The sequence below is a fragment of the Pituophis catenifer genome, unplaced genomic scaffold (assembly GCF_029215685.1).
Source record: "Pituophis catenifer annectens isolate HBS135680 unplaced genomic scaffold, rPitCat1.0.hap2 SCAF_2, whole genome shotgun sequence".
NCBI classification, from domain to species: domain Eukaryota; kingdom Metazoa; phylum Chordata; class Lepidosauria; order Squamata; family Colubridae; genus Pituophis; species Pituophis catenifer.
Window position 1 is genome coordinate 162948518 of NW_027256882.1, and position 12695 is coordinate 162961212.

Below are 12695 nucleotides of genomic sequence, written 5' to 3' on the forward strand. Positions count from 1 at the left end.
ACCAAACACATGAAAAACAAACGGAGAAAACCAAAGCAACAGTTTGCAGCAAAGCAAACTCTTTCAGCAGGGCTGAAGAGAAGGCATCTAAAGACTTGCAAAGAGAAGGATCAGAGGGGATTTCAAAGTTTATAAGCATATGGCAGAACTTCCAAGAACCTGGTTCATACTTCGTTCATATAAGCTGGAAAAGTACTTCTTAGCTTAAGAGATATGCCTGAAGTAATTCTCTCTTTTTGGGGGGTGGATGGGAAATCTCATAGTAGAGGATGTAGGGATATATATTTAGAGAGAAATGAATCACTCCGTAGATCATTCCATAGGTCTCCATGTGTGTGCATACAGAGGACAAGAAAGACTGCGTTGACAAAGAAAGTCCAACCAGAATGGGCTTGTTTTGTATCTACAATAGATGTCTACTGGACTACTTACTCCTGGTATTATCTGCCCGTCCAATAAGATCAGATAGAGACAACCTTGCTAACCAAGACCCACGAAAGGTTTCTGAATCCCTGCACCCATTCTATGCAACAGCCTTCGCATCCATCCACCCACTGATCTCATCCCTCCTAGTTTTCCTCAGGAACACAAACAGTCCCTTTCTGTTTTGGACCCCTGATCCAATATCTAGCGAACTGCTTTGTGTGGATTATTGGCCCCTGGGAAAACAGTGGCCAATAATCCACACAAATCAGTTCGCTAGATATTACATCAGGCTTTGGGCAACGGAATGGTGTATCAACTGTCTGGCAGGAAAATATTTCTTTTGGGGTTTCAGTGAATTGGATTAATTTGAGGAACGTTCCCAGGGATAGATAGATATACAGCACGATACACATACACAGAGTGAGAGAGATGTACATATACGCACACTTTATTAATATCAATAATATGCTTTCTTTTTACTGCATTGTTTTTAAGCCAACTTGTAGAAGTTGGGATGTGTGGTGCCTGGAGCTGTTCATAACTGGAACAGTCTAAAGGCTTAGTAAAATAATTAATTGTTCCTGCTTTAAGTTTAAACAACAGCATAACTTCTTCAACTTTTACTCTTCTAGCCGATCATCCAATCCTACACTCTGCCTCCTTTTCTCCGGATGTAATCTCCAGGATCACTGGGAAGTGTGTATGGAAAACTGCAAGTTCAATGGAAAGGAGCAAATTTGACAAAATTCAACACCCAATTATTTGGTCTGAGATGAGTCCATAGATGTTCAGCTGAAGCAGGATCCAAGACCGTGCATGCTTGCAAGCATCGGCGCTTTCCCCAGAGACAGGTAGAGAATGAACATAGATCGCAGTTTTAAAAAGAGAAACCGAAAAAGCTCAGAGAAAAAAAAAATAGAAATAAAAGAGCTATCACATACCTGGGACACTCTTCCTTTTTTTGAATTTTATTGGATACAGTTGTCTGAAATCCAGGAAGTCAAATCTTTTCTCCTGCTAATAGCCTCCCGTTGATAATGTTTTTCCAAGACATCCGCATGAAAGAACGAAGGTAGAGAGTTTATCCAGGAGCTAATATTCTGTGTCCTATGCTTTAGCAAAAATTCCTCGCCTGTCTAGCCACATTTGGCCAAATAAAGTATTATATTCAATTCTATTCTATTCCGAAACATACTTTTTTTAAAAAAAATGAGGAGAAATAAAATGGAAAGCAAATGACTCAAGGGAGAAGAAATCAGAATACCAATGCCTACTTGCTTCCATCAGTGGTCAGGGTAAGAGTCAAGTCTGGTGTTTCCAATACTTTTGGAGATACCGGTTTGTTGAGCTAAACAATAAGGCCCAACAATTTCTCCCCTTTCCAGTTGTGACTTGAGAAGGGAGCCTACCGGTCCTTTTAACTTGGAAATGAACTTGGACTTCCAACCAGACAGGGCACTAAACGAGAAGAGGTAGTTTTATTTGTCTGCTTCTGAATCATAGCCTAAGGGGTAAGTGCACTATTAACAAAAGAGTCAGTGTATGTGTGTGCGCGCCTAAAGCCATCACGTAGAGAAGCCATTGAACTAAACACATTTAAAAGGGTCTCTCTCTCTCTCTCTCTCTCTCTCTCTCTCTCTCTCTCTCTCTCTCTCTCTCTCTCTCTCTCTCTCTCTCTCACACACACACACACACACACACACACACACACACACACACACACAATCCCTTTCTCGGGAACCAGTTTCCCATTTTCTCACAGCCCTTTGTCAAGGCTCTATGGAGGGGAGGGTGGATGGCAGGAGAGAGGGCTCTTAATGTGCTGGGGAAGAGATGCCGGTGCTGTTTTAAGAAAAAAGGGTGGGGGGGACACGGTTGAATGAAGAACCCCGGACCGCCTGTATTCCACGGTCAGAAGGCCTCCTTCCCGCCGCTCCAGAGAAACCCTCTTCGATTTACCAGGCGGAAGGCGCCTTCATCGGGCTAGCACGGCTCAGAGAGCCTATGCTAAAAAGAAAAGTGATGCATGTACGTATTGATTTTTTGGTTTAAATTATGTATGTCCTTGAATGCCTTATCCCCGCTCTCAAACCAGAGGGAGAGAACGGAAGGAGGGGGGGGGGGCAAAGAAGCGCTGTATCTGTCGATGGGAGTGCAGAGCTGAAATGAAAAGAAAGCCTTTTTAAAAAAATTAAAAAAAAAACCAGATCATTTTGGGGGGGAAGCGGGGTGAACGACGGCTCAGTCCCCAAGAATTGCTCGGTGGCGAGCGGGATTCTTTAAAATGCCAACTGGGCGGGGAGTTGGCGGTAAAAGCAGAAAAGGCGAAGAGCTGGGGGGGGTGTAATACGGAAGAAATTATCGTCGTTAACACGGTCCTCGTTGGTCTTTGGATCTAGGATTGCACTCGTTTTAACGTCCGGCCGTGCGTTTTCGTCAGAGAGGTGGCGGCGCAGAGGGAGAACGAGGAACCCCTGACGTAAAGGTTCTCCAAGTCTCCAAAGATGTGGCCCGTCGCAAGCCGAGAGCAAAAAGCACAAGACCCTCCTCCAGCATGGCCCGACAGGATCCCCCCTCCCCACTATTTCTCGAGGCAACTCCATTCTCGAAGGCCTCTTAGACCCAAAGTAGGCAGGAAAGAGGAAAACGCAGCACCGACGTCTACAACCGCCGCCTCAGGGCTCTCAGTCTCCCAATGGAAGGTAGATATCTTGAGATCGTCCCGTATAAACCAAGCACAGCCAACTTAAGTTTTGTGGCGAAGTGGGAAAAGACATGGGAGTCGGAGTATAAGAGGACGCTTCACTTGCCTCCCGTTCCTTGGGCTATGAATGTGGGAAGGCCGAGCCATTTCTTTAGGAACTTTTCCAAGGGTTTTTGGAGAGTGTATTTAACAAAGTCCTGTGTTTTGATTTATTTTTTTCATGCCTTGGGGAGGATCCAGACATCTTGAGACAATTATATTAATTCAATTCTCCAATGAAGAAAGGGGGCTAATAATCCACACACACACACACACAATGAAACGGAGAAGTTTGCAAAGGCGTGGCCTTAACACGGATGAGTCTGAACAAAACATAGAAAGAATCCTTCAGAAACAAAAAACAAAACCAAGGCTCCAGTCAAGGAAAAACTTTGATTTTTTTTTTTAAAAAAGAACCCTTATGAGCAATGATAATGTCTTGGGCATCTTCACATTTTAATAATGAAAAGTACAACTCTACATTATAATTTACACTTCTCAGGCAGTGGTGGTTTCGGTTTTTCTTTTTGTCTGTCTTTTCCCCAAGTGCTTGAAGAAGTATTCCTGATTTCAGCCCCGATGTTTATTTATGGTCAGGATGATCCGAGTGGCGACTTGTGAGGCACCCTACCAGTGAGAGGACTTCCTTGCAGGTGAGAGGGAGAGAAAGATTGGTTCAGAGTCCTAGTCTGCCAAGGGTTTCCACTGGGATCTAGGAACGAATTATCTTGAAAAGCCAACATTCCATTCTATTTGTGAAACCTATTTCCAAAATTTGATAGAGTGCCTTGGTAGAATGCCTGTAGTAAGTGGACAAGGGATACTTTTAAAAAGTTTCTTTAGCAGCATTTTTCAAAGGTAGTTCTCCTCCCCTCCCCCTTTTGACAGGTGGACATACTTAAGACATTATAAAGGCTGTTCTTCTGCAGCTCCAAATTAACTGCCTCCTTTTTCCTCCCGCAAAAAGCAGCGGACACTCTTCAGTAATTTCTGGGCAGGTTTACTATGATTGTCCCAAGAGGGTTGACTTACTTGTTGGTTTAATTAATTTAATAGTAATTAGTAATTAGTAATTAGATAGTAATCTCTTACTATCTCCAACTAACTAACCCCAGACGGTGCTGTTTGGGGGGACAGGTTCTGCATGAAACTATTGTTTACGTGTGCTTGTTTGCGGGCAAGTCTACAAAATGTGCCATTTTAAAAATAAGGACTTCAATTTGGACTTCAATTTTGTAAACACCAACTGGGAAATAAACCCTATTAAACTCAGTGGAATGTATTTCTGAGTTGCCAAGCATTGGATTATGTTAAGTCTCTGAAGTATTTTAGAAAGAATATAGAGAGAGTGTTTGTGAATAACTCTGGTGGCCGATCCGGAGTTGGTGGGATGGAAATAAATGACATTTCAACATTGCCTTTTTACCTAGAAATAAATTAGAAATGAAAGGAGGCAGATCTCACTTCAGGCTGGTCTACACAGGTAGACCATTTTCTCAATTTTTAGTACTGTAGTTTGCTTTTTACAAACATGGATCAGGGGAGAGACTTATAGGAGACTTTCCTTATCTGTCCTTTACAACATATCAGAGTTAACTAAATATTCAAGTTCCAGAAGAGGGCTCAGTTTGTTGCATTCTTGGCAATTAATCACTAACTGCAATTAAGTACTTTATCTCATTCTTCGAACACATCCTTCATTTCTATAATCGGATCAGAGTCATTGCAATTAAAGCAAGGAAGAGTTAGGCTGTTGCTTTCCAAATGAAATCCTTCTTTTTATCATCTTCCGCCTCCTTTTCCTCTACAAAAAGCTCCCAATTTACTGCTTATTGGACATACTAAACACATTTACACCTTAACAGTGCAATCTGGGTATAACCAGCAGGAAGTAGAATCTTTCCATTCCTTGGGGTCTCCTCATCAGGACGGGCTGTTTTTTCCTTGGCAAAACTTTTAGAAAGGGTGGATCTTACTTTTGAGTAAAACTTGGGGCTGTCCTGTCGTTTTGTGTTTCAGATTTCTCCCTTTCTCTCACTCAAGGTCTTTCTATTTTTCTTCTGTTTGTGTGCACGCGTGCGTGAATGGAAAGGGGTGCAAAATGAAGGAATCTCTCAGGAGTCAACGTGGCTGTCTTTTTCTTTTCCTTCCTTTCTTTCTTCCTTCCTTCCTTCCTTTCTTTTTCTTATTTATTATATTACATTGGCATAATCATAAGCGGAGCTTCACGTTCCTCTTTTTCCAAAGTTACAAGCCTGCCTTGGTGTGCATTTTTAAGTTAATTAACCTGCTAAAATTGATTTCTGCTATCAGCCAACAGCTCCCTATCTTAGCCAGATCAGCCCCTTTAAATGAGATAGTGCTGAACAATTTATGAAATGTAAAACTGCTTAAGACAAGGCAAATAAATAAAGAGGGTCTTATGGCTCAGGAATAAACTGCTGTGAGGAAAGAAAGAAAGAAAGAAAGAAAAGAAAGAAAGAAAGAAAGAAAGAAAGAAAGAAAGAAAGAAAGAGGAAGACTTCACTTCTTAAGAAGTTTTAAAATTAATGTTTCTCTCAGAGAATGAAATGTGCAGATTCTTCATTCAGTTTTCTTCACTTAATTTTTCTGATTTCTTTTAAGATGTGCTAACAGAAATGAAACTGTAAAATCCAACTGTTAATTAAAACTATATTTCATTGAAATGAATATTGTAAATAATCTTACATAATCTGGAAAAAGATCAAAGTCAACTTTTAATTAATTATTTTTGTCTCATTTACTCAGAAACCACTTTTAAAATTAACTGGCACAGTTTAGTATTTCTGGACATAATTTTAAACCGAGAGTACTCTTTCATTTATATATAAGCTCTTATATCTCTTACATGTACTGTCAGATGTGTGTTGTTATTTTATTCAGTTTATTCTCCTGACTGATATATGCCTTGATTTTATAAAATCAATTGCCAAAATCATTAAGAGCATGTCTTCGGTGTTTCATGTTTTAAAAATGTGTATCAACTTTTTAAGACATTCAAATTGTTCTTTAGAAAAGGATGTCCAGTACTCTCTGTATTTCTTAAAGAAAAATTAAATTAGATCTTTTGAATAAGACTTTGGTTTTCTCCATTATTAGCAATAGCCAACCTATTGAACACCACACATTCTTAGTCACTTTGATTCCACAAGTAAAATTCACTAAGATTGAGGTCAGAGAAGGCTGATAGTGAAACAATTTGTCTATTCCACCTTGACCTTGGACTTTGCCTGGTTTGATTGTTATGTGTGCAAAAGTGTAAACATGAGTTGCGTGTGAAGCCTGGATGTCTCTTTTGAAGACATTATATTTTCAGCAGAAACTTCAGATGATTCTTTGGTTGAAATATTGGATAGATTTTCCAGCTTCACCTCACACCAAGGTGTTTTATTGATAGCAGTCAGTAATTATCTTGGAAGTGCAGAAAGAGTAATTATTCCTGCATTTATTGATAATTCTCCTTAAATTCTGGGAGCGAAAAGCTAATGTGCCACCACTGTTCCTTAATATAGGAAAATATTGATATTTGACTCATAGGTGGGTATCATGGAACCTGGATATTCAGCCTTTTTGGCTGTACAGCTCCAATTATATTACATTGGATTCACTTATTGATTTGTGTATTTATTATAGTAGATTCTTCTTGATCAATAAGTTAACTTTGTTGACTATAGCATCTTGGAAGCAATAGCCCTACCTATCTTTGTTTGAAATAAAAGGCACCGAATTCAATGGAACTTGGTTTTGAGTAAACCTACATGATATCTATAGGCAAGATTTGGCCGCTTTTTTTTTCTCCACTCCACTTTCCTTTCTCAGAACTGTATTTTTCCCCACACCACCAAAATCCTGGTTCATCCTAATATTCACATTTGTCAAAATTATTTTGCATAAAATGGGGATGAAGATCGAGGAGGAAGAGAGGAAAATGGAAGATCCCTGCTCCTTTTAAGAAAAATTTCCCATGGTTTCAGACACAAAATTAGGAGAATGTTTAAAAGGGGGATACATGTGTCCCTGAGAAGGAAATAAACAAATTAACTGATCCCATCATCCAGTACTGCATGCAAAGTGTTGGGGGCCAGCGTGCATTACAGCCATCAATCTTAGGAAGAGTAGCTTGCAATTCTTCTATTTCATTATGAGCCATCCATCTCAGATTCAGTTTATATTGTGTACACTCAATTGCACTTATTGTAATTTACACACACATACACACCCCATGCACGCACATGCTAATCAAACTTCAGACCACATATATAGTACACACAATCATTGTTGCACTGTTCAGTTACAATATTAAATTTTAATATAATCACACAATATAAACATAACCACTCTCTTTGAAATAATCAATTAATTGAACACAAAGTAACAAACATTATTAGGCTGGGCTCATAGAAGGAATACATCTACAGAAAAAGTTGAAGTGTTTCGAAAGCATCTAAGAAGTTATTGTGGGGTTGGTGACTCCTTTCTGTTTTTCCTATTGCATTTATTTCCTTATGCCCCAATAATGGTTTGTTTGAAAGACTTTTAAAAATCAACAAAAAGAAGAAAAAAAAAGCAGAGGAAACTAGCAAGCCAAATCTCAACTGCACCCTTTAAGTGAAAAATAAGATATACTGTAGCATTATTTTGGTTTCTAATATTAATACAATTTTATTGGACACTTGAAGCAAACAAAGGGTTAAAGGTTTTAAAGACGCTCTCCTTCGAAAAATAAGATGCTTAAAAAAAACATTTGGACTGCGCAAAACTATCAGCTGATACACATATGTTAAAGCAAGCAGATATGATTCCCCCCACTCACTCTGGAGACCCGAGAGAAGAAAAAATCAATTTCCGGAACGATAAACGTCCAGATTCCTTAGTTCCCGTAAGATCCAAGAGTTGATTCCCAGAAACAGGAGCGAGGATGGGGGGGGTGGGGAAGGTAAACCAGCCCAACCGCACCTAAGCATTACAATAAGATTTACCCTTTTCCAATTGTTGTTGTTGTTGTTTTAAAGCAGGTCTTTTTGTGCTAATATTCCGCAGCTCTCCTTTTTTTCCCCTTGTAAAATTACCAAATCCTTGATCCGACCCCCCCCCCATCCCAGATTTTCCTTCACTGCATTTTCCTTATTATGACAATTAGTAGGGGTTTTTATCCAATCACCTCTTTTATATTTAGCGCTAAGGTGGGTTTCCCCCCACCCACCCACCCAAGATTCGCAGGACAAATAGCGAGCTCTTTGTGTCGGCCAAACATAGACCGCCATCCCCCAACCTTCCCCTTATTTATCTCCCCATTCTCTTTTACAATCAATGGGTGACTCACTTTGCCTTTAAAGATTCCTATTTTCTGTCTCCGGGAGGCAGCCAATCGGAGGCCTCCGGAGGTCACGTGGCCCGGCGGATTTCTTAATGAAGCCGACCCATCCCGCCGCCTCTGCGCATGCTCCCGGGTAAACAATATGTTGGGGACTTGTCTCTCCTCTCTCTCTCTCTCTCTCTCTCTCTCTCTCTCTCCCTCTTTCGGAAGTCGAGTTTTTAAAAAGCTCGGGCAGACCATGATATGACGACTTCGCTGATTTTGCATCCACGGTGGGCGGACACTTTCATGTACGTGTATGAGGAGAACCCGAATGAAAATAACCAGACTAAAATCCCAGCCATGGAAGGGCTCAGTGGGAACTGTCCAACGAGCCACTGCAGGGATTTGATCAGTCACCCGGTCCTGAGTCGTCATTCCAGCACCATTGGGACTCACCAGGGTTCCGTTTACACGGAAATACCTGCTCCAGATGCAGCCAGGCAATGTCCCGCGCCTCCCGCCTCTTCTAACGCCACTTTAGGCTACAGCTATCCCTTTGGAGGCAGCTACTACGGATGCCGCCTGTCCCATTCCCACAACGTGAACTTGCAACAGAAGCCTTGCGCCTACCATCCGGCTGAAAAATACCCCGAGCCCAGCGGCTCCCTCCCCAACGAAGAACTATCCTCCCGGGCCAAAGAGTTTGCTTTTTACCCGAGCTTTGCCAGCTCCTACCAGGCGGTCCCTGGCTATTTGGACGTATCGGTGGTTCCAGGTATCAGTGGGCACCCCGAGCCAAGACACGACGCGCTGCTCCCCATGGAGGGGTACCAGCACTGGGCTCTTTCCAACGGCTGGGACGGGCAGGTTTACTGCGCGAAGGAGCAGTCGCAGTCTACCCATCTCTGGAAATCGCCTTTCCCAGGTAGGGTTGCTCTCCGCTCGACCTCTGGGCTCTCGGCTCCGCCATTGATTGCCTATTTAGGCTGGGTAAAACCTTGCACAGGTAAACTTGGTTGGTAGGAGGAGGCGGTTCCTTGGACGCGGATGGCGGGGCGAAGGGGCCGCGGGGAGCGGGAGCCACGAGAGAGACTTCAACAAAGCGCAGGCTTGGAACTCTTGCGCGTTCAGTTTGGCAGCTGCAGCCGGTGGGGAGAAGGAGGGTTGCGCGGGCGCGCTGGGTTTTTAATCCCTCTCTGCCTTGGTCCCCCGGCTGGATTTTTTGATTATTATTAAAAAAAAATTTTTGCCTCTTCGACTTTAATTTTGCAGGAATGTTTAAAATCAAAATTCTATATCCAGAAAAGCAGCTGTATCTCTTCTTCTCCCCTCTCCGCCCCACCCCTTAAACACCACCAACCTCACCCTCCATGGAAAGGCTGGGCTTTTCAAAGGGACCCAGCAAATTGCGCTGTACTGCAGTAGTTACCAGAAGTAGCTGACAAGTGCCTCAGGGAAATGCGTCTTGTAAGGCACGAGGACCGAGTGGAAAAGCAAGAAGGGCCAGTGCTTTTTCGCCTCTTTGGTTAGAAATCCGGAGTGAATGACAGTTTACGAATGCCCCCCCCCCCCGCGAAAGCTAGAAACGCCTCGGAACCGACTGCCTCTCGTTTTAGAGAAGAGAGGAGAGACCAAAGATGGGCGAATGCCTTCTGCGTTCATTGGGGGGGGGTATCTTCACCTTGCCCACCCTCTCGGAAATTGGCCCAAGGAATGGGTTGGAGTCCCCAAAGGGGACTAAGTAAATAAGGTAGGAATCGGACGTTTATCTTGGCAAGGCGGGGGTGGAATATCCCGTCAGATGTAACGCTTTGCAAGATGCCTCTTGCAAAGCGTTGCATGCTGGGGTTCCCTTCTGAGAAGGAAGAGGAATTAGAGTTTAGCGAGATGGAAGGAAGGGAAGGCCTTTTTTGGGGGGGGTGGATCTAGCTGGATTTCAGCCGCCAGTAGCGAGCAAACCCACCCGCCTCCGATTCCTTATGCTAGAGAAAGAAACGGTCTATCTTGTCAAAAGCCGTTTTCTTCATAAGTGGTTTTTGTCTCGCCCTCACTCCCCCGGGTGAAATCTGCTTCGAATATCTTCACTCTTATCCTCGTTGCATTTTCGTGAAAGTCTGTCCTCTTCTCCTTGATGTGTTTCATTCAAGATTCCCTCCTTTTATACCCCCTGCCATTCCAAGCCAGCCCCACAACCCTCCCGCTCTGGATATTAAGGCCTTAATTTTAAAAAATCCCCAAGGAAGACTATCATCCGTACAGAGATTGACACTTCTCCTCCTTTAGAGTTTTTTTAAAAAATAGGACTGGAATATAGAAATTACAGTCTCTAAATAATGGGGAAAACATTCCAGAAATATTTCTTTCCTACCAGCTATGAACGAGGACGGCTCAGAATTATTATTTGTAGAAGTGTTCTATTCTCCTCCACTGGAATTCATTTCATTGTTGTTATTACCGCTACTATTGTGCGCATTTAAAAAAAAAAAAAACTCCGAACTAGCGAATTTGACTTTTAAATCTCTGTCTCAGGAAGCTTTTGGGGAAATAGGGGGATAAGAATGGGGGGGACTGAACTGTGATTATAGTTAGTCATGAAGCATTGGCGATGGGGCACCGTGGTATAAGTAACTATTACAACAAAGACTGAATGCATTGGAGAGGAGAAGGCAGGGTCTCTCCAATGCATTCTGGAGAAGTGCAGGAAAACAACAGGGCTTCCCAGCTGAAAGGTACTTTCGAGGAAAGTAGAATATTTCCCAAGCAGTGAACTCAGTAGGTGAACGTATTTAGCACTTATCATAAATTAATGGCGGATTTGAAGAGTTAACTCTACGGTGCAGAAATGAGGATGGTCCTCGTGGTTCCCTGGATCATTGGGGGGGGGGAGGAGGCTTCCGAGCAACCTGCCTATATAAACAAGAGAAGTTGTGGTCTCACCGTGGCGCTGATCCCACAAACCTGCTGATCAGAACTGGAGCAAAATCTGTATCTGAAACCCACCTGTTAATGGCGGTTGGCGGTTTAGAAAGGAGGTTTGGGAAAGTTAGATTCCGTTTCCAGTTTTGTGAATGTTAGATTGCCCCACTTGCCAGGGTCCTTATCCATGACTTGATGCCTCTTCTCAACTTGCTGTGGACAAACACCCCATGGAATAAACCCAATGCATTGATGCATATCTTGTTCAGCCTGCATCCCATTTCCACGGACACATCTAATATCCCACTGGCTCTGTCCCACTCCTCGCCTCATGCACTTCCAAGTTCACCCCCCTCCTCGTAGATCCATTTTTCATGCTGCCTCGCTTTCATTCTGACCGTCTTGCTACTTTTCCGTCTGTTCCCTTCCTAATGTCTGGAAGATGCATTGCCCAGCCAGTTGCAAGATGCTATTTAATCTAACGCAACCCTCTCTTTTTCCTCTTTCTCTCTCTTTCTTTCCCCTCCTCTCTCTCTCTATCTCTCTCTCTTCCTCCCACTTCGCTTCTCCACCTGGTTTCCTCTGCTCTGTTCTCCTCGTCTTCTTCACAGATGTGGTACCTCTTCAGCCAGAAGTGAACAGCTACCGTAGGGGCCGGAAGAAAAGGGTCCCTTACACGAAAATCCAGCTGAAAGAATTAGAAAAGGAGTACGCGGCCAGCAAGTTCATTACCAAAGAGAAGCGAAGAAGGATTTCCGCCACTACCAACCTTTCCGAGCGCCAGGTCACAATTTGGTTTCAGAATCGCAGAGTGAAAGAAAAAAAGGTTATTAGTAAATCTAAGACATCCCACCTACATGCTACCTGACATAGAAATCTTTCAAGAGGGGGGAAAAAAACAAAAACAAAAATTTAAAAAAGGGAGAAGAAACAAATGCAAATATTTATCTGGTAAATTTGTACAAATAAAAAAAAATAAATACATTGAATGTGATTATTTAAACACCCGCACAGTCTCCAAGGAGCGGTTGGAGGAAAAAACCAAACCGCCACCTTTGGGTTAGTCTTCTGTCCATTTATTGCCCTTTCTTAACTGTGAAGCTGACTGCCTGTCTTAAAATCCATTTTTAGGTGTTCTTAAATGTTCACACTTTATTTTCACAGAGAAGCCCGGAGTGGAAAATTCTCTCTTCCTTTCCTCCCTCTCTCTCTCACACACACACATACGAACACACCCAGATTTGCCACGTTGGGATTCGGAGTGAATTTGTTCTTTCTTTTCCTTCCTTC

At 42.7% G+C, this 12695-nt stretch overlaps 1 protein-coding gene across 1 annotated transcript; it reads left to right on the forward strand.

Moving 5' to 3' along the window:
• Window positions 1–8750: 8750 nt before the first annotated feature.
• On the forward strand, window positions 8751–12273 carry HOXC13 (homeobox C13). Its single transcript, XM_070934941.1, has 2 exons — window positions 8751–9414; window positions 12017–12273. Exons 1-2 carry the CDS (start codon window positions 8751–8753, stop codon window positions 12271–12273), a joined length of 921 nt encoding a protein of 306 aa, XP_070791042.1.
• The last annotated feature ends 422 nt before the right edge of the window (window positions 12274–12695 follow it).

Coding starts and splice junctions, on each gene's coding strand:
- HOXC13 (XM_070934941.1), top strand. CDS start 8,751: ATGACGACTTCGCTGATTTTGCATCCACGGTGGGCGGACACTTTCATG. Junction 9,415..12,016: donor CTGGAAATCGCCTTTCCCAG/GTAGGGTTGCTC, acceptor TCTTCTTCACAG/ATGTGGTACCTCTTCAGCCA.